Source organism: Archocentrus centrarchus, chromosome 7, assembly GCF_007364275.1.
Source record: "Archocentrus centrarchus isolate MPI-CPG fArcCen1 chromosome 7, fArcCen1, whole genome shotgun sequence".
Lineage (NCBI taxonomy): Eukaryota > Metazoa > Chordata > Actinopteri > Cichliformes > Cichlidae > Archocentrus > Archocentrus centrarchus.
This window is the reverse complement of record NC_044352.1, coordinates 18820808-18842471: the sequence shown is the minus strand read 5'-3', so window position 1 is coordinate 18842471 and position 21664 is coordinate 18820808. Positions and strand designations below refer to the sequence as shown.

Below are 21664 nucleotides of genomic sequence, written 5' to 3'. Positions count from 1 at the left end.
GAACTCACAAAGATGTAACCCAGTATTTCACAGCTATCTGAGCTGATCTCCATCCCCTACACTGACAGCATACAGGCTGTAGAAATGTTGGATTAAGTGAATGAATCTCAGCATCAGCAGCTTTGATTCAAACTCATCTCTGCTGCACTGATGTAACCTGTAACTCTGACCATGAACACAAACACTGTGCTCCAGTCCAACACAGAGCTTTACTGTAAATACAGTACAACAAGCTAACCTAAACTGCAGTATTTTCATAGAATCTTTGAATTACACAAAGTCAGCATACTTCAGTTTATTTTCCAGTCCTTACCTTTAAATCTAACCTCTCTTCTTCCTCTCCTGTCCTCTTTCTCCATCTCTGAGTGAACTTCTCTTTGCTCTCCCTGAAATGCAGCAGCTCTTCTTTTAGCTAGCAGACACACTGTGTGACAAACTGCACACACTTTGTGTGTTTGCTGATATTTATTGAGCATTTAGAAACGTTGCATTTATCTGCCACACGTTACTCCCTTCGTGCTCGCTCCTCTTCAGTAGCGCTAGCTAAGCTGTTTATGTCCCGCAGCGCAACTTACGGACTCGGTCCGGCCCGCTGTAACCCCTGATTATAGCGCTATAAAGGATACATTAATTATATGGGTTTGCGTATTTAATCCCTTTGTACGAGATAAGCCCCGATGATGGAGGATACGCCAGTACGATTGTCTCTTATCTGTTATTATTCCTCCGTTTAGGCTCAGATCGTTTGATGTTTGACGGCGCACTGACCGGAAATGCAAACTTCTCTCTGACGTGTTAAAAAGTAACGAGTCTGTTTTGAAAATGTAAGAAGTAGAAAGTACCGATACTTGTGTAAAAATGTAGGGAGTAAAAGTAAAAAGTAGTCAGAAAAATAAATACTTAAGTAAAGTACAGATACCTGAAAAATCTACTTAAGTACAGTAACGAAGTATTTGTACTTCGTTACTTCCCACCTCTGACTAGGGCACTGTACACTCATTGGCCGCTTCATTAGACCCCATTTTGCCTTATTTCTTCATGACACACAGATTCAACAAGGTTTTAACACTGCAGCTTAGCAGCTGACAATGATGAGCAGGCATCAACCTACAGTACAGTTAGCTTCTGCCACCATTAATCCTTCTACTTTTTTCTTAAGTTGGATAAAGTTAAACTTACCATTTTGTTAACATAAAAGTTGCTGCCACACACACAGGCGTACTTTGGGGTTGATTTTACTTGCAGAAAATTTTCTCTGTACCCACCCAAACAAACCAGCATCCATAGACATATCTATGCCAGTATCCACGTCTCTCCTACGGGACCCCGCAAGGAACACGGGAGGAAAATAAATAAATAAACATGGGAGGAAAAAAATCTTGCAAAAAAAAAAAAAATGTCGATTTTGCATCTTTTCCCTCTCCCATGTTTTTTTACGTACCGTGCCGTAGTTATCTAACTGGGATTTCCATAGTTTTCTGTTTTTCCCCAAACTTTAATTCTTCCAACATGATAAACAAGAGCGTAAACAGCGCTGAGTAACTGTACTATCCCTGTTCTCAATAGAAGCCAAATATGTAAATGGAGTTGCACAGAGATAATATTTATACCTACCAATAAATCTCAAAGCATTTATAAGAACAGTTTGTCTTTACATTTTTCCTCCCAACAAGTCTTTAGTTGATCTTGGCAAAGGCACGAAGGGCAGGACTCTGCCATTCCCACTGCTAACCTTTCCTAGAAGGCTTCCATCCTGTATAGATATCCTCACTTGCCCCTCCAGGAATGATCTAACCCACTGTCACTCCACACTTCTGTGTTGTCATAACTAAAATTTATTAGTTATGCTGTTTATTGTCTCACTTAATATTTAAACATTGTGCATTTATCTGAAATGGTGCAAATTAACTGCATATAACTACCACGTCTCTAATGATTGTTCCATAGTTACGATGTTTTTTGTTTTGTTTTGTTTTGTTTTTTACATTCAGGTACTTGAGGATTTTATTTGTAGTACTGTTCAGGTTATTAATGATTATTAATGATTTGTGATGTACTGTTACTCACCATTTCTGATAAAACAGTTGTGCAATTTCAATAATATTACTAATAGTACTAATACCAATACTGGTAATGCCAATAACTGGTTAAAAAAAAAACTAAAAAAAAAAACAGAATCATGAAGTGGTGCTTTCTTCTTTCTGGGGGTTTCTTGATTAAAGTTTTTCAAGAGAAATGGTTCTTCCACAATGGCAATGATGGGAAACTCCAAAAAGTTCCTCTAAGAGTGTACACTAAGTAAGTAAATAAGCAAGTAGGTAGGCGGGTAGATAGATATGACTGCAACATTATTTCACAGCATGTGGTGTTATTTTCAGACGGATAAAGGCTGTGCAGCATGAAGCCAATCACCATCTTTTCATTAGTAGGGCAAGTTGAGGTGCTAACAGAGAGAAAGAGACTCACAACCAATTTAGAATTAACCTGACATACATACATCAATCAGGCGTAACATTATAACCACCTTCCTAATATTGTGTTGGTCCCCGTTTTGATGCCAAAACAGCCCTGACCCTTAGAGGTATGGACTCCACGAGACCCCTTAAAGGTGTGCCATGGATTTGACCTGTTTGTCCAGCACATCCTACAGATGCTCGATTGGATTTAGATTTGGGAAATTTGGAGGCCAAGTCAATACCTCAAACTCGTGCTCCTCAAACCATTCCTGAACCATTTTTACTTGGTAGCAGGGTGCATTATCCTGCTCAAAGAGGCCACAGCCATCAGGGAATGATGTTTCAATGAAAGGGTGTACGGGGTCTGCAACAATGCTGAGGTAGGTGGTATGTGTCATTGTAACATCCACATGGATGGCTGGACCTAAGATTTCTGAGCAGAACGTTGCCCAAAGCATCACATTGCCTCCCCCGGATTGCCTTACTGCAATGCACTTTGTATTCTGGCATGTTTCTATCACAACCAGCATGAACATTTTCGGCAATTTGAACTATAGTCGCTCATCTGTTGGATCAGACCACACGGGCCAGCCTTCGCTCCCCAAGTGAGCCTTGGCCGGCCATGACCCTGTCGCTGGTTCACTACTGTTCCTTCCTTGGATCACTTTTGATATACTGACCACTGCAGACTGGGAACACCCCACAAGAGCTGCAGTTTTGCAGATGCTCTGACCCAGTTGTCTAGCCATCACAATTTGACCCTTGTTAAACTCACTCAGATCCTTATGCTTACCCATTTTTCCTGCTTCAAACACATCAAATTTGAGGACAAAATGTTCAATTGCTCCGTAATATATATCCACCCACTAACAGGCGCCATGATGAAGAGTGTGTGAAGTGTTAGCCACTTCACCAGTCAGTGGTCGTAATGTCACAGTATGTCTAATTGGTATATCTTTGGACTGTAAGAAGTCAGAGCATCTGGAAACCCACCAAGGCAAAGGAACAGGAACAGAAACTTCATGAAGGGCAGAAACTTTTTGCTGGGAAGCAACAGTGCTAACCACTGCGCCAACAGAATAACCAACCATTTCATCAAAATGCCAGAAGTCTACAAATGGCTGTTTCATTTAAATAATAATGCAGAAAAACTTTAATTCTCATTCTTTAAAATCCTATGAACCTCAAAACTGCATATAATATCAAAGCACATGGAACACTTTATTGTAAGCATCTTTAAATTTATGTAAACAAACAAACAAAAAAAAAAATAAAATCATATTATATATAATAAAATACAACCTTTATTGAACATCCCTACAGGCATTGCATCTCCCAGGATTCACTGTTTTATTGAGTAGTACATATATGTATCTTATATATACTTACTGTAACAAACAGCAAATGGACACTGGCAGAAGAAAACATGGTAAATATAGCTTTACATTCATGTCACCAACTAAAATAACATAGTTATTACATAGTTATTGGCAAACTGGGATGGGCTGGGTCTTCCATGCATGCTGGAAGCAGTGGGAGAGTCAGAATGTGAGTTGAAATAGAAATATATATGGAGATGTTGATGTGTTGTTCTGCCCCTTTCTTCATTACGTACACACTGCTGCACAGCCAACTTGCACCTTCTCAAACACTCTGGAAGTAATAAGAGAGGAATATATTATATTTTGAGGGCACATACACACATATGCAGCCACATTTCCACAGAGCACAAGATTGACATCCTGTGCATTAATTTAAAATTCATGGCATTTAATGATTTTCTCTAGTATACACACACACACACACACACACACTTACCTTAACATAAGACCTGGACTTCTGCTGGTTCTCTGAAGCCAAAGAAAAATGGAAAGATAATAAAGAAAAAAAAGGTGCTTAAATGGGATTGTGAAGTGTTGATAATCAGGAATATACTGAGAGAAAGTGTGTGGGTTTGTTTAAGATCTTGGTGTCTTGCATGTCTGCGTGTGCTTATGTGTGAGATAGCTCCACTGTGTATTTTCCATCAGGGATTATCTGCCTCAGTTTCTGCTCTCTTAGCCCATTCTCCCCTCTTCTCACAGCACTCAGCCTGTTGACTCATGGTAATGTGAAGAGTTTGGCTGTGTGTCAGATCATCTGGAGTCATTTATAGAAGCTGTCGAGTGCCGCACTGACATCACCCCTATCTCTCACCCAATGACGAATCCTGCCTAATCCTTCTTTCTCCCCCATGAAGGGCCATCCCATGTATGGCTGAGCTGTATGGGATCACATACTGACACCTTGTAGAGACTTATAAGCAGGATCATGTCTTTTACAGGGCGCAGTTTACACTCAGCCCGAAAGCGCTTTTTCAGTAATCTGATCACAGGAGGACAGCTGTACGTAAATACAGGTGTGAACGAATCCAAACACACTGAGGTTGCATTTGGGGTAGGAAGATATGTGACCCCATTTAAAGCATAATGTGAACACACTTGTGTCCCTGACCACACTCAAGGTCAACGTTTGAGTGTGCATGTATCACGGTAACCGCATCCAGTTTATTTGCTTACATCAAACAACTAAGACGGAGAATTTGAGCCCTATATTCAAGGTTAAATTTTAAAAAAAGGACACTGACAATTTAATCCTCCTCTAACTGTTTAAAGTGAGAAAGAAAAAAAAAATGCACAATGTATTTTCCACTGTATTCCATTGACAAAATTAAATTGAAACCGAACAGCAACATTCAATAAGAAATGGCTGTTTCAGATGCATCATGACCAAAGGTGTCAGCTATAAATTTAGTCAGGATTCGTATCCTCTAACAAGATTTTCTGTCTGAATTCACTGTTCTTGGACCCCCCCCCATTCCATGCTCATACATGGAAAGCACAGCAGAAAGACCAACAGCAAAGCAGCATAAAGGAAGGAGCTGCATGTCAGGTTAATTGGTGAATGGGTTGCAAAGCATCTTGCAGCTGAAACCTTAGGCAGACTAAAGCAACATAAATAGCGCATTCTGTTTGAGATTTGTGTACATAGGCAATAGATGAGTGAACCATCAGTTGATATGAATCTGCTGACCTGCCAGATCTTGTCAATAGTTTAAATGAAACTTTGAGCAAAGCCTCCTGGCACTCCCTGAAATGTTACACCACCGGAGTAATTAAACCACCAATACCAAAACACGAATATGGCAGCCTCAGACTGATGATATAAATAGCATAATAAAAGCACTGAAAACATCAAAATTGGTATTTCTATTTGACCAGCATTAATTCTTGCCACATTACCACATCTAAAAGCAGGGCTTGCCATGTACAAAATGTACAGAGGATAACGTCTGAGAGGACAGTTGAGATGAGGATGGAAGAAGAGTGTAAGAGGAGTATTGGTTTTAAATTGATGCATTTGTCACTTCTACTCATGGCTGCTCAGTGGCTCTGAGGGTATTATCAGCCAGTCCCATTTTATCTCAGCTATGTCATTAACTCACAAACAGGGTTTTCTAGTCAACGTTGTAACCAATGGTTTGTCATGTCTTTGTCAAGCACCTAGCCATGCAGTCTGCCTTTACAATCATTTGTGAACTAATGGGTCATTCCAAGGAGTTCACTGAATCCAAGCGTGGTACTGTAATGGGTCAGTTTGTGAGATTTTTTTCCCTCCTGTTAGCCGTATTATTGCAAAGTGGAACCATTTAGGAACCACAGTAGCTCAGTCATGAAGTGGCAGACCATGTAAGTTTACAGAGTGAGGTAATGTGTAGGTGGCCCACAGATTCCACACCCAGCAAATGCTTGATTGGAGTAAGATTTGGGGAATCTGGAGGCTCTTTGGTATGTTTTTGCTATGTGTTGGGGGTGCTGTTGTGCTGGGAGTGGCCACTGCCTGAACAGAGAAGGTGTGCCTGGTCTTCAACAATGTTTAGGTGGGTGGTATGTGTTTAAGTAACATGAACGCCAGGAACCAAGATTTCCCAGCAGAATATTCTATTGTAACATGCTGATCAAAGTTATTGATCTTTACCTGTCAGTAGTTTTATTCTTAATGGGTAATTGGTGGACATAGCAGTCCTAAAGGACGCAGGAGTTTACTATACAAGCCACCTATGGAGAAATGACCTCCAGTGGAGAACAAAGCAGTAACTACAAACTGACACACAGCACAGCTGGATCCAAAGCGCAGGGGGAGTTATCTGCTCTGTTTACAGGTTGTGATCCTAAACATTCATCTGTTCACAGTCCTAGGTTAGTGAGGTATCCAGAGTTAGGCTTTGGGCACAGTCTATTTTGATCCATTAACAATCAATGGTTTGACATATATATGGTCAGAAAGAGATTAGTTTTCATGAGTTGCTATGCTAGTTGAAAATTTTGATTTTTTAACAAATAGGTTAGGGCTAGGCTTTTTAAATGGATTTAGACAACATATTCGCCCAATTTTGTATGTTTTCTTATATATTTAGGAAATTGGAACCAATGACTGTCTGATTCCCTTAAATAACTACTTTATTAACTTACCTCTGGATGTTTAGATAATACTTTATTTCCCCTTCTCAGCATCTGGAAGAATGACCTCTGTTTAGGAAAGAAAAATGTAGTTACAGTTAATAATTATGCTTTTAAAATGGATGTAAAGGCATTTCTGCAATTACAGTAATTCATTACAGTTTGGGGGAAAATATTGAAAAATAAGTGTAAAAATACTTCCTGCTTTGACTGACAGTAGATACATACGTTTGACCTCGAGCTTGCAGGAGACAGCGGCCTCTCCCTGGGCGTTCTTAGCTCTGCAGGTGTACACACCACCATCAAAGCTGCAGGGCTTACGGATCTCGAGTGAACAAATGCCCTGGTTGGAGATCTGACGATACTTGGGGTCATCACCAATGATCATCTGATTCTTCAGCCACTCGATCTTAGGCTGAGAGGAGGAAACATTTACAAACTAAATTAATTTTACCACATAAACGGAAGGAAAGATTGATGCTGGTGCTGCGGCTGTAAGTCAACATCTTTCACACACAATGCTATCAGTGGGTCCTACAGGATTTAGCTCTATTGCAACATGAGAATATTCTTTGGAAAATGCATCAAATGGAATCAGTAAGCAGCCCATAAAGACATGATGATTCAGAGAAACATATGAAAAAGTGTGTGACAATGCAGTTTTGGCCATGCACGCAGCATGGCTCAGGCAGTCAGTTGGTCCACCACTTCCAAAGTGAATACTCAACTGTTTTAAAGATTGCCATGTGTATCAAGATCACGCTGTGTTCCACTGGCCCATTCAGTAGCTCCACCAATAGACTGACATTTGTGGTTCTGACTAAAATGTCTCCTCCTCCTCTGGATGAGCTGGTGGAGGTGGCTGGGGAGAGGGAAGTCTGGGCTTCTCTGCTTAGGCTGCTCCCCCCACAAACTGGCCTGGATAAGTGGAAGAAAATGGATGGCTGGATGGACTAAAATGTCTTGATCACGGTTTTCTTTTGCCATGAAATGTATGCCCCCCTAATCAATAACAGGATTCCACCAGTGATCTGTGGTAAACCTTTTAAATTAACACAGTTTATTAAAGACAACGCGATTGTGAGCACCCCAATTTGTTTTTCATTTCTACAGCACTAAGTGTGTATTTTAGCATTGGGATATTAACACATAGCTTAAAGAGCCAGCTGTACCTTATGCAAAGCCTCAAAGAACTGTTAGCATGGCTATAGACTTGGTCATCAGAGATAAATGGCTAAATAGGGACAATGTTGATTTTCAGACCAATTATGCTTTCACTGAATAAGGTACCTCTGTGCCAACACCTTCAGTGGTGCCTCTTACCATTGCTCTGCAGAGAAAACGCAGATGCATTTTTCTGTTAAGTCTAACCTCAAAACTGTCACCAATACTCGGTGAATGTTTCACTACCACTGCTAATTGGTATTCCCTCAAACTCATCCCTGGCACAACTGGCTTTCTTCTGGTCAGCCTCTGTAGCTTCACTGAGGAAGTCTATTACTAGACTGTCCCCTCGTTGGCAACATAAAATCATCCCATGAGAATCCTGGTACTGTCTTTGACCAGGATTTCAACTTCAATCTTACATTTCATACTCTTACATTCTCATGCCTTTTCTTTCCTGTGTGTATGTTACAGAAAGAGCCATTTGAACTTGTGCTACAGCTGCAGTCTGGTTGGGTGGCAAAAATAGTGGCCTCTGTGATACAAATGCATCTTCAATCAGCCACAAAAGGAAAACAATCTATGCTTCTTATCACTGTCTCTTTTTTTGCCTTCCCATCTTATCTTGCATCTCTCACCCTGTAACGTAGTCCCTATTCTATATGTGACAGCTCTTTATCAGAGACAGCAGGACAGCCTATCACACTACTGAACATGCCTTTCTACTGGACCTCCTCAACAATGAAGTCTGTACCAGGGAAGAGGAGGAGGCCCCATAAACACATGTAATAAAACACTTCAAGCCTACTTACAGGAGTATGACAGAATTCAATTTATAGTGGTTACACAGACATGAAGTTAAAAGAGTAAGCATTGCTCAAACACTGGTTAAGCAGATGACCAGGGTGTACCCTGCTTCTTGCCCCCATGCAAACCTCTGGATAAGCAGAAGAATTAGTCTTTATTCTCAAATAGAGATAAGTTTCACTGCCATGAACTGTGGCATACTATCGCCTAAAATGACTCAAATGTTAAATGCCGCAAAAAGTAATTTCTTAGGCTACAAACATTTTGCCATCTATTAACCATCAACTCCTGTTTTCTTCCATTGTGTCTTGTTAGCTTTTGTGGTCAACCATGAGGTCAAAAAGTCACGCTCTGTCAGTTTATTCTATCTGTCTCAGCTGCACTAACGTGTGCAGAGCGTCCTGGGTGAAGAGCCAAGGACAGCTAAGACAAATAATCAACTGCATTTCCATTCTGAACTGCCACTTAATCTGCCTGCATCCGTCAGACAACTGTAAAGTTAAGTTTAACCCAAGCAGCAGCTGCCAAGAACTGAGAGGCATTCTGAAACTCCACATAAACATATCAGTGGAAGCCGCCCCTGAACTCTAGCATGGATCTTTTTTAACTGTGACATTAATATCTTATTTAAAACAGGACAGTAAGAGTTCCTGGTAAGAACAACACTGTTTCAGTTCAAGAAAAAAAAAAAAAAACAATAGTTATGTGTAATATGGGAAGTCTCCCAAATCTCAATAGGCCAGTTCTATATATAATCAGGAAATTCTATTTATGATCAGAAGATGCATCCCAATCTTCTCCTGGTCTGTAATAAGACTGAAATTCACTCCCCATTTATGTCTCTGTCAGTCACAAATGGACCTGCTTGCTTCATTTAAACCAGGGCTCTTCAACTCCAGGCCTCGAGAGCCCCTGTCCAGCAGGTTTTAGATGTGTCCCTGATCCAACACACCTGAATCAAATTGCTGAATTACCTCCTCAGTATGCAGTCACGTTCTCCAGAGTCCTGCTAACGACTTCTATATTTGACTCAGGTGTGTTGTAGAAGAGACATCTAAACCCTGCAGGACACTGGACCTCGAGGCCTGAAGTTGAAGAGCCCTGATTTAAACAGACAGTGAGACTGAACTTTGACCTATGCAGTCATGTGTTCAGGTGGTCTGAGAAAGATGGTGGCGTTGACCTCTTATTTGTTTTTTCGTTTGTTTGTTTGTTTCCTTCCATTCTTGCTTCATAAAGAAATTATGCGGTTGTTTTGCAGGTTATGTCTAAAACCCAAACCATACTAGTTCCCCTCCAAACCAATGAAAGTCAGCCTCACCAGGTGGATTTTGGTTTGATTATACTTTCAGAGTGAGCATGTGCTCCAGATATCCAATCACATATTAGAATACCACTATAACACTAGATTGATAAGCTATACTACAGACACTACTAATTTTAATACAAAAAAAAGAAGTTTGTCTTTTGATTATTTTCTTGGTTTAAAAGTTTGATCTCTACAATGTCAGGAAATGCTGAACCACTGTTATCACAGTTCCCTAAAAGGCAAATGTTTTCAGACACACTATAATGAAATACTACGAAAAAAGAGGAATTAGTCAGACATGAGAAAATACTTGAGCTTTTGCAAAGCCTATTTAGTTTAGTATACTGATCCATGGACCTTTGTGAAAAGTGAGAGTACGAGTCTAACCTTGGGACATCCACGAACAGAACACAGCAGCTTGGTGGTGTATCCCACAGTGGCGGCTCGGTCACTGAGGGGTGTGGTGAACTTGGGAGCCTCATTGAAGTCATGCTCAATGTACTCGGGAGGTTTATAGACAATACCTGTAAATGAGGCAAAGTTAAGGTTGCTGCATCTGTCCATTTAACATCCTGCCTCTCTATAGCCTGAAGGAGAAAGTTTGGGATTACTTACAGAGCAGAAACATGAAGTATTATTGAAATAAAATGCTTAAAGTTCATTTTTCTATAAACCTCTAGACAACTTGTATAAAATTTTGCATTGCAAATTTTGCTTTGCATAAAATAAAAACTTGGCAGACTACTTTTCCACATTACAGTGTGCTCTCCATTAGAAAGGGCAGCTGCAGATATGGCATTTTTGTTTTTTTGCTGTTTGTTATTGAGGTCACAGTAGGTGGTGGTGTACTGGCCTGCATTATGTGTTAAAAGAGGTTCTACATACATTTGCACGCACACACACACACACACACACACACACACACACACACACAATACCACACTCGGTAACACAGCTATGACAGGCATCTTAATGTTTTCGCAGCCTCTTTAAATTTATTTCAGTAATAGCAGAGCACTTGCCAAGAGAGCTATCCACTTATGTTTAAAGCAGTGCCAAGGCCATTTCCACTCCTCAAGTCTCCACTTTAGACTCCTGCAAACTAACCACAGCTCATTAAAATATGAGTATCCATTCATAGTGCAGTCCAGCCACTAAAACTCTGTAATATAAACAAATTGACGAGAGACATATTAAAGTACTGTGTGGAATCAGGAGGTCACCTGTCTTCTGGATGGTGGCCACTTGCTTTGTGACAGCGCTCATCTCACTCATGCCCACTTGATTCTCAGCAAACACTCTAAAGGAATACGTGTTTCCCATGACAAGGTCTGAGATGGTCGCAGTTAGCCTGTGGTAATGCTCCAGCACAGTGAACCATTCCTGCGTGAGACAGCAGGCACAACAGATTAGTCAGCTCAGACATGTGAAATGATAGCCTGCTGTGTCCTTACTGGACTGAATATCAGCATTGAGTTATCAATAGAACCATTATTAGTTTGAAATGAAATGGTCATGCCTCCAGTTAAACGTTATAGCCACAATTATGGACTTGTACTCATTTCTATATCTTGATCTTCCTTTAATGCATGTTATTTACTTCTTTTCAGTAACACACTTCAAACAAGACCATTTTCACTAAAAACGCTCTGACTAAGCACATCATTACTGTAAACAGAACATAGTAGTAGTAAGACAACGCTCTTCTTCCTGACTTTGAAAGCAGAGCTAAATGCACAACACCCCCTGATTATACACATCTGTTTGTAGATCAGACCTTAAACTATAAATGCAAATGGATGCCCTGTGTATCTGTGGTGGAGACTCGTGTCAACATAACTGGTTTGGTGTAAGGTTTGGTTTTGTTTAGATTAGGAGTAAACATCTACTGTACCCCAGTCTTCCGGTCAGCTTTCTGGACAGTGTATCCTGTGATGTCTGTGTTGCCATTATCCTTGGGAGGAGTCCACTCCAGAGCAGCATTGAAGCCCCAGGCATCCACCAGTTTTACACTAGCAGGAGGACCAGGGCGCTCTGATGAGACATATTATTGTAAGCATTACAGTATTACAATCATAACAAATGTGTTTCTTTAAGAATGTCAAGCATTTTCTCTAATCAGTGAAAACTCAAAAGAAAAACCATGTATTTAAACTGCAATACTTTTACAGTTTAGACCTTACATGTAACAACAGTGGCCCATGGAATGCTGAAACACTGTCGTCTTTGTTAGAGATGCCATTTGTGTCGCCTAATGCTTTGAGCCAGTCACAAATCTCAAAACCAAGAAGTCAACAAGTCAGCTGCACACCCAGCTGAGCAGATTTACCAGGAAAGCCTCAAGTGAGTCAATATTTTAACCTGTCCACATATTCATATATGTGGAAGTGTGTCATGTGTCACCCACCAACAATCTGAAGAGTTATTGTGGTTTTGTCTTCAAAGCTGTCCACTTTAACTGTCATCTCATAAACACCAGAGTCTTCCCTCTGAGCGCTGCGGATGAACAGGATGCTGTCCTTGTCACTGTTCCTGATATTGACCTTCTTGGTATCCACAGGCTGACCATCCTTAAGCCAGGACACTGCAGGTTTGGGCTTTCCCTAAGGAGTTGAAAGCAGAAGCACTAAACGCAAAGTAAACTGAAGTGGTCAAAGTTCGGTCTGTCCGGTGTTTATGTTTTCTCACTGACTAATACAGCAAATGTGTGTATGTGCCAGCTTACAAGAAATGGGATGAGCAGGTTGATCTGCTCTCCAACTTTCTTGACATAGCGGGATCTCAGAGTCCGGGGCAAGCGGATTTTGGGACGGTCTGGAAAGTCAAATCACGCATGTTTATTTTTCTCCTCATCTAAGTTCTACAGTCTGACTGAGCTGATTTACTGGTAAACTTCACCTTCACTGGTGACTTCACCTTGCTAAAAGTTAACATTGCATCCTAACAGCATGCAGCATGCAGTCTGCATGGTGAATACACATCCTGTTAGACTCTTCAAAGTGGGGTCACATATGCACAAAATGACAGGTCAACAAGACCTAAAAAGACAAGCACTACAAGAGAATGTGACTGAAGTTAACCCACAAGTTATTTTATGAGATCTAAGCATACAAACCTAGAACTGAGAAAAATAATCCTAATAGCTTTAATAGAGGAGCTGATGGTATCAAGGTGTATTTAACTTTAGAAAAGACGATTATTGTAATGTATGATTTACAGTTGCAACAGTTCAAGTACCCTGAAAATGGGGCGTTAATTGGACAAAACAAAAGAAAGTGATGTGTGTGAATGGTATACAATCAAACACTGAATTGATTTTTCAATGTAATGGTTCCTCAAAAACACAAAAAAAATTAGATGGATGTTTGTTTATTCTGATGTAACTAGACAACGGTTGTGTAAGTAGACTTGATACAGCATCAAATTAACCTGAAACCAGCAGCTCCTAAAATAGCTTTAGTGACAAGAAAACTGACACATTACCCCTCATGTCATGGCCAAAGAAACCACAAAATACATGTCAACACTTTGAGTTGAGAGTTGCAACATCACATCACAACTGCAACAACTGCTTGTATACGCCTGCTGTGAATATAAAATCAAACAGGTGAACTTGCATCGTCACTGGGACTTTGCGTGTCATCTAGCCGGGCTCTCTGGCGGATGGTTTCCTTCGTGGCAAGTGCTAAGTATCAGGAACAGCATCTCTCACATGTTTCTGCATAAGCAGCAAATGTCTGAAAAGCTCTCTAGGCTTAGAGGATAAATCAAACCACCAAGCTTCTGCTCTCCCTCACCTCATTCACCCCGCTGCAGCCTGTTTCTCCTCATCCGCTCAAACTGTCCTCCCATCTCATACCCCATCAACCTCCATCTTCTTCAAGCCATAACAATGTCCCATCTGATGCACTAAATCTAACCTGGTATCTTGCCCTCCTGTCCTTACATTTGTCACCATATCACTGCTACTCAGGATGGGATCTTGCATCTGGAACAATCAATTCCCAAATAGATCAGGGCTGTCTCCAGATTTGGCTCAAATACTAATCCTTGCTAATCAGCACACTTCCTAGCAATGTCCAGAAGTGTTGCTGGCATTATGGCATCCAGCAGCCAGCAAGTCCCCCCTGCAAGCAATCTATAATCTGCCATTGTCTCTGGATAAAGTGTCTTTGTAGGGGGCTTTCAGCATATGCAGGACAGCATGTCTTCATCTAAAGCTTGAATGTGTGGATGGGTGTCTGGCCTGGAGAGCTTGTGACTAACACACAGCTGAATGTAACCCCAACAAGCCACCCAGAATCCATCAATTAGGCTCATGTTTCGCCAACCAGGAAATACGCCTCGAGTCAGTAAGCTGTCTTTCTGAACGTGAATAACTGGGGCACTACGTCAGTGTGAGGACGGAAAATCACAACTACAGCAACTAAACCAACTGTGGTTTAAACAAACAAAAATACACAAGTGTTGTGGGTGTTTTGAAAGTGTGGTGAACAGAGAGTGCCTGTGTACTTTGGAGCTGCACTTTTTAATGCACACCAGCACAGCATACCAGTCAAGCAACAGTTAGGTCATAATAAACATCAGCCAGAATGTCCAGATTTTTCCAGCAGCTTTTAACAGCAATGCATTGGTCTAAGGGGAAAGAATAGTTGTTGACGCAATTATAAATACAGCACAAAAAATGTTGCATTCATTATTACTTATATAGAACTAGGCAGCCTCTACAGTTACTGTAGTATTTGTTTGATTTTGTGCTCTGCTTGAGCACAGTAGGGTTTTGAGTCAAATGCTAACTTCAGCATTTTCACATGGTGATAGTTCTAATATGCTTTTCACTCATTTTCAGTCCAGGTGCTGTTACTGTACTTGACCGTTTTCAGAGTAATGTTTTCTTTTTGTTTTGTTTGTTAAGCCACTTAATAATTCAATTCAATTCAATTTTATTTATATAGCGCCAAATCACAACAAACTGTCACCTCAAGGCGCTTTGTATTGTGGGTAAAGACCCTACAATAATACAGAGAAAACCCAACAGTCAAAACGACCCCCTATGAGCAAGCACTTGGCGACAGTGGGAAGGAAAAACTCCCTTTTAACAGGAAGAAACCTCCAGCAGAACCAGGCTCAGGGAGGGGCAGTCATCTGCCGCGACCGGTTGGGCTGAGGGGAGAGAAAAGACATGCTGTGGAGCATTAATACTGACCTATAAATCATTCAAGTACTAAAAAGGCACCTAAATCAAACAGTGAACCAATGTTGTGTCTACACAACAGACAACTTAGCAAAGAACCGACTTAATATAGTATCTTTAGGCACTTTGTTACTAGGAGCTTGTTGCAAAAACACATAATTTGCCCCATTTCTTTAGCTGAATCTATGAAAAAGAGTAAAAAAAACAAAACAAAAAAAAAAAAAAAAAAAATTTGATAGACATAAAATAGCATTTCTGCACTGACAAGGTGGTTCCCTTTTTAAAAAAAATTATTTGTGCTAAATGATTTAATATTTGTTTAACTGTACATACCTCTAGGGCAGGGATCCTCAAGTCCAGGCCACAAGGGCCTCCTGCAGGTTTTAGATGTGTCTCTGATCCAACACACCTGAATCAAATGGCTGAATTACCTCCTCAGTATGAGTCCTGCTAATGACTTCTATATTTGACTCAGGTGTGTTGAAGCAGAGACACATCTAAAAGTTGCAGGACACTGGCCCTTGAGGCCTGGACTTGAGGAACCCTGCCCTAGGGGTACAACAGTGCAAACTTAACACTTCATGTAATCGCCTTAGATTGTCCAAGTGTATTTTAACAGTTTTTATTGTGAACACACACAAATAATGACATTTTATGGAAGTGCATTTACAGTCTTTTTTTTTTTTTTTTTTAATTTAGCTATATTCTTATCTATGTCTAAAATTACAGGAACATTTTGTAAATTGGCAGTGTACCAGCCGGCAGTCTTGACTGAAGATGTGCGTACATGCAAATGAAAGCATGACTTACAGCTAATGAAAGGCCTTGTCAGCACCTTCGCGATTTATGTGCCTGCATCTGTGCAATCCGTCTGAGGCACCCGCAGTTAATACCACCTCTACCTCACTGGTTGTAACATGAGTATTTGAAGGATAGGTCATAAGTTACAACTATGATAGAGCTCCTGATAAAGAGTTGGAGACAGTCATTTTACCAGGTGGCTTCACAGCAGTGAAAAGCTTAGCTGTAGAGATCTGGTATAGGACTTCTTGTGCACAGTTAGTAAATTTGCACTGTAAAATAGAAATTCTTATTATATCCTTCATTAGCATCTCTGGTTCCTTCTCCAAAAAGAAGAATGTGATGGGAACATACCAACAAAGGCTTTAAGAAGATTTGTATGAATTACAAGAACATCATACACTTTTAGGGTGTGTTTGCCACTTTCTATAAAGAATAGCTTGTAAGTGAAGTTAGGAGTGCTTACTTCAGCTTTCTTTAAACACAGTGGTTTTCTTTGAGAAGACCCTTTATTACATGTCGTCTGTTGCGCACTTGCAATAATGACATTGGTTCCTACTCACCGACAATTTCGCGGATTGGCACAGGCGCAGCGAGTGTTCCAGGTTCACTGCGGCCACCTGGGTTTACAGCCACCACACGCACACGCAGCAGGTCACCTGCGTTCAGATTCTTGATGCAGTACCGGTTAGCTGGGGTCAGCTGTTCATTAGCTACAACCCAGTCTGATGCTGTTGGGAAACCCAGAATCTGTGTTAGAGAGAGGCTTTTAGGGTCACTTTTCCATAGCTTGAAAAGAGTTCAAATTATCCAGCGTTTCCTCCTGATATGAGTTTTTTTTTTTCTTAATTTCCCAAATGTTTAAACACCCTTTACTGGGAAACGTTAAGTGGTTTATCACCTGTCGACACAAGTTTACAAACAACCTGCCCATAAGAAGTACACTTTGGCCAACACGATGAAATCTCAGAAGGCATGCTGTCATCTGAGCAAATGAGCGCTTCTAAAAGTGGTGTCAGGAGATACAGCGACAGCCGGTGAACTGATGTCTGCCGTATACGGCCCGGACCTAGCAATGAGTATATTTGCCCTCTGACACTCTGGGGACAGGTGCAGCTTTACACACTCTCACATACATACACGCACACACATATGCAGACTTACTTCCATCCTTGCAGTACTCGACGGTGTATCCGTCCAGGCCTAAGTCTCCGATAGTCTCTGGTGTCTTCCACTTAATGGTGAGACTGGAGTCATTAACATCCTCTACAGATACATCCAAAGGAGCGCTGGTGGGGACTGTGAGAAGTTTAGTGCAGTGCAGATTGATAAAGCATTCTTTAAATAGACAACGCAAAGAGGAGCTTAAATAACACTAAAAATACACACATAATGGGATAATTACACAGGCACTTTACATTCTACCATGTCAATGATGATTATTATGTAAGATTTTTCTCAATTCATCAGCATTTAGAAAAACAGTCACTATCTTGATACAAGATTTAGTTTAAAGGAAAATTCTGAAAATTTCCAAATAAGAATCTTTCTTTCTTTCCATACAAGGTACATGAGCTGAATATTACTGGTTTTAGGAGACAGATGCTCAATTAGGCCCTGTCATAATCTTTCTTACTGGGTACACAAAGCAGAACCAGATGTTAGCGTTACCTGCAGGAGGTGGTGGTGTGGGGGCCTTGGGTGGCTCCTCAACTACAGCAGGTTCTGCTGGAGCAGCTAGCATTAAAAAAGTAGGATATTCACATTTTCATAAACAAACATGAGCATAGCCAAAGCATAATTCCCATATAGTGGCATTCAATCATGTAACTGTCTAAAACGTTGATAAAAACTGCAGAGGAAAAGCTATCAGGAGGTTAAAGTCTTGTGAAGAATCCACAACTTCTCACAGCCTGGGAAAATCATGATGGGAAGCACTTATTTTCAATAATGTAATAATCACTGTTTGCAGTACTTTGTAACTAGTCTTGTAGTATGCGATGGTTTATGTTTACCGTCTGCCGGAGCATCTGCAGCTGGAGCAGCAGCACCATCTTCAGCAGCGGGAGCAGCAGCTAGCATTAAAATGGCATTAGGGAAGCGAGTTAGTTATGTACAATTTGACATTATTCGTGCAGGTAATCAATTTCTCTGCATTTTGACTTACAGTCGTGAAAAAGAAAGTTTTCACGGGACTCTGTGAAAACTAAGTATACCTCATGATTCAGTAGCATATAGAACCACCTTCAGCAGCAAGTAATCATTTTCTGTATGACTATTAGTCTGTTGTTTAGGAATTTTGTCCCACTCTTCTTTACATAGCTTCACTTCATTGAGGTTTGTGGCCATTAAGTTATGTACAGCTCTCTTTAAGATCCTGCCCCAGCATTTTATTCGGGGTGCAGTCTAGACTTTGACTGGGCCATTGCAGCACCTTGCATCTTTTCTTTTTGAGCCATTCTGCTGCTGTGCTTGGGATCATTGTCCTGCTTCATGGCCCAGTTTTGGCTAAGCACAGATGGCCTTACAGTTGACTCAAGAATACTTTGGTATACAGAGGAGTTCATGGTTGACTCACTGACCTCAATGTGTCCAGGTCCCATGGCTACAAAACAAACCAAAATCATCATCCCTTCGCCACTGTGCTTGACAGTTGGTATGAGGTGTTTGTGGTGACATGCTGTCCAAACATCTCCACTTTGGTCTCGTCTGTCCAAAGGACACTGGTCCAAAGGTCTTGTGGTTTGTTAAGATGCAACCTAGCAAACCTGAGCCGTGCTGCCATCTTCTTTTTAGAGGCTTTCACCTGGCAGCCCTTCCTAACAAGCCGTGCTTGTTTAGTCTTTTTCTAATTATACATTTAATACATTAACTGCAGCCTACTGGATCTGAGGGATCCTTGGGGTCATGCTTTTGTGTAAGTCGTCACACTTGCTGATGACCAGTTAATCAAGTGCATTTAATTAGCTCTCTTAATTCCTATAGAAGCAGTAATGGTGTACCTTTTCACAGAGCTGCAAAGAGCTCCATGAAAGATTTCTTTTTCACATGACTGTATACTCTATTGAAGCAAGCAGCAGGACGGACCAGTGGGAGGACAGCTTTGTGAATTCACAGATCTAAGAGTAAAAAAAAACAAAAAAAAAAAAAAAAAAACACAATCTCTCAACGGCAGGTTTAGAGACACTTGAGCAAGTGAGCGATACATGTCCACAAAGAGAAACCTCATAGGTTAAGAAAGATAAAAGATGAAAATGCAGAGCACAGTGGAAAACAAACACACATCTTGCATGACAGCTTGTGTATATGTGTGGACCACTTGTGGTGCAAGTTTACCTTCAGTAGTTGTTGAATCTGTTCTGTTTTCTGTCATTTTGCCATTGGCTAAGGTTAGGGACTACGTGCAAAGGTTAGAAGCCAAAAATCACGTCAAGAATTCCACCAAAGCCTCTGCTCTCCCCCCACACTAAAGTCTGGTGAACAGAAAATTCCCACCAGAAAAGAGAAATGTCTCCTATTGTGTATTTACAGATTGAGAGAAGACAAGAACAATGTTTTGACTGTACAAATTAGTCCCATGCATGTTTGCACTTTGTTCTTTTACAGTTCGTGCAACATGTGGATCTTGGGTGTTAGGTAATTGAATCAATGGGCATAACTTGGTCATTAATATCAGTACAGTTGTTGTAGAAGCGAATGATTAACTGTTAGAAACATGCTGGAAGATCCACAGTAGCTCCAGGAAAAAACAAACAAACAAAAAAGTTTTTTAGTCATGAAGTTATCTTTGTTATTCCATTCTGACCTAATCTCCAAAGCTTCAACCACTTATGAGTAGCACCAAGATTATGCACATACTTCACTTTATGCCTGTTTTAGACTGTAATTTGTGATGCATTAGCTTTAGTGTCAATCTGCACAAAGGCTAAAGGCTTCAAGCGGTGGGGTTTACAGCTTAATGCCCATGATCTTTGAGTGTTAAAAAATAGACACTTCTGTTGCAGAGGTAAGTAAAGAAATATTTATATATTTAAAAAAAAAAAAACACTGCCAGAGCACACAGTTTGTCACCACACCCACAAAATTCAAGCTAAGTCTACCATGCAAAGAAGAGTGCAAGATCTAGCCTGTGGCCGGTTGGACTGGGATTTGAGGGTTTTTTTGGGGGGAAATTATGAACATATCTTAAAAGTACACAGGTTTGGAGCAACATATGCTGCCATCCAGACTACATCATTTTAGAGGAAAGCCTTGCTTATATCAGCAAGGTAATCCCAAACCACATTCTGAACATATTACAACAGCATAGGTCTGTATTAAAGGGTTCCAAATGGCCATGCCTGCAGTTCACACCTGTCACCCACTTAAAACATATGAAACAAAAAATAGGACAAAGGAATCCTAATTTGCTGAGCAGCTGAAATCCTGCAACAAGCAATGGGAATGAGAAACCATTTCGCCTTTAAACCTATTAAAACTACAGCAGCTGGTCTCCTCAGCTCCCAGTGGCTTACAAAGTGTTGCCTAAAGGGATTAGTTGATGCAACAAGATGTCCTGATCAAATGTCAGGAAAACATCCGTCAGGGCAAAAGCACAATTTTTACATATCATCCCAAGAGGTTGCACTTTGAATGTTCAGTCTGGTCCTCTGCTAGATTTTAGATACTGTAAATTATGGTAGCCTTGCTCAAGATAACTCGTTACTAAAAATAACACTGAATTGCTCTGCGTCACTTCTAACAGTTTATGGAGGCACTTTGTAATACTGTTGCATTACACCGAATTTTTCAGCTTCATGTTGAATCACTGGGTTTGAACGCTATCTGCATAATGCAAAAAAGGTCTGCTGTATAACCTTGATGAAAAAATGCATGGGCCTTCTGCGTATGATCTTAATTAAATCAAAGCTAAGAGCTACCCTCGCATAGTCAGGGTTAGTAAGGTTAGCTTGGAATGACATTCCTTTTTTGCCAAAAAAAAAAAAAAAAAGTTTTAATGCTCATTAAAGTACCCGGAGCATTTCCTTCAGCAGCGGGGGTGTCTTCTGCCGGGGTGGCTGCCGCTGTTTCCACCTCGGCTGCGGGAGCTGCCTCGGCTGGAGGAGCTTCGGCAGGTGCAGCTTCAGCAGGTGGAGCCTCTGCGGTGCGCTCAGGTGCGCTCTCTGCAGCCTTCTTGGCAGGGGACTTCTTGATAGGCGCAGGCTTTCCCGGCATCTTGCTGAAACACTTCCAAGTCCTCGGGACGAGGAGCCTAGAGGAGTCTTAGGTAATATATATAGTAAGAGCTGGTGGGCTGCTCCACCCATTCCATGCCTTCTACACCCGCCTACCCACTTAAGCCACATCTTCCTTGTATGGGAACAGATAAACTAAGCAAAGTAACTTGAAGAAAAAACGGCTCATTTTAAAGAAAGTAACACATTTGCTGGTAATC

General features: G+C 40.9%; 1 protein-coding gene across 3 annotated transcripts; it reads right to left on the bottom strand.

Annotated features, from left to right (window-relative positions):
• Window positions 1-3951: 3951 nt before the first annotated feature.
• On the bottom strand, window positions 3952-21458 carry mybpha (myosin binding protein Ha). 3 transcript variants are annotated; one of them, XM_030733254.1, is made up of 14 exons: window positions 21243-21458; window positions 18246-18305; window positions 17902-17958; window positions 17395-17529; window positions 16794-16961; window positions 12961-13049; window positions 12643-12838; window positions 12130-12269; window positions 11459-11618; window positions 10623-10759; window positions 7184-7370; window positions 6968-7024; window positions 4275-4306; window positions 3952-4109 (listed from the first exon to the last, which is right to left on the bottom strand). In XM_030733254.1, the coding sequence occupies exons 1-12, from the start codon at window positions 21442-21444 to the stop codon at window positions 6990-6992; spliced, it is 1566 nt and encodes a 521-aa protein (XP_030589114.1). In that variant the 5' UTR covers window positions 21445-21458; the 3' UTR covers window positions 3952-4109; window positions 4275-4306; window positions 6968-6989. The 3 variants fall into 3 exon arrangements, with proteins under 3 accessions (XP_030589114.1, XP_030589111.1, XP_030589112.1); XM_030733251.1 differs by lacking the exon at window positions 18246-18305 and having other exon boundaries at window positions 17902-17967; XM_030733252.1 differs by lacking the exons at window positions 6968-7024; window positions 18246-18305 and having other exon boundaries at window positions 4275-4298; window positions 7299-7370; window positions 17902-17967.
• Between the last annotated feature and the right edge of the window lie 206 nt (window positions 21459-21664).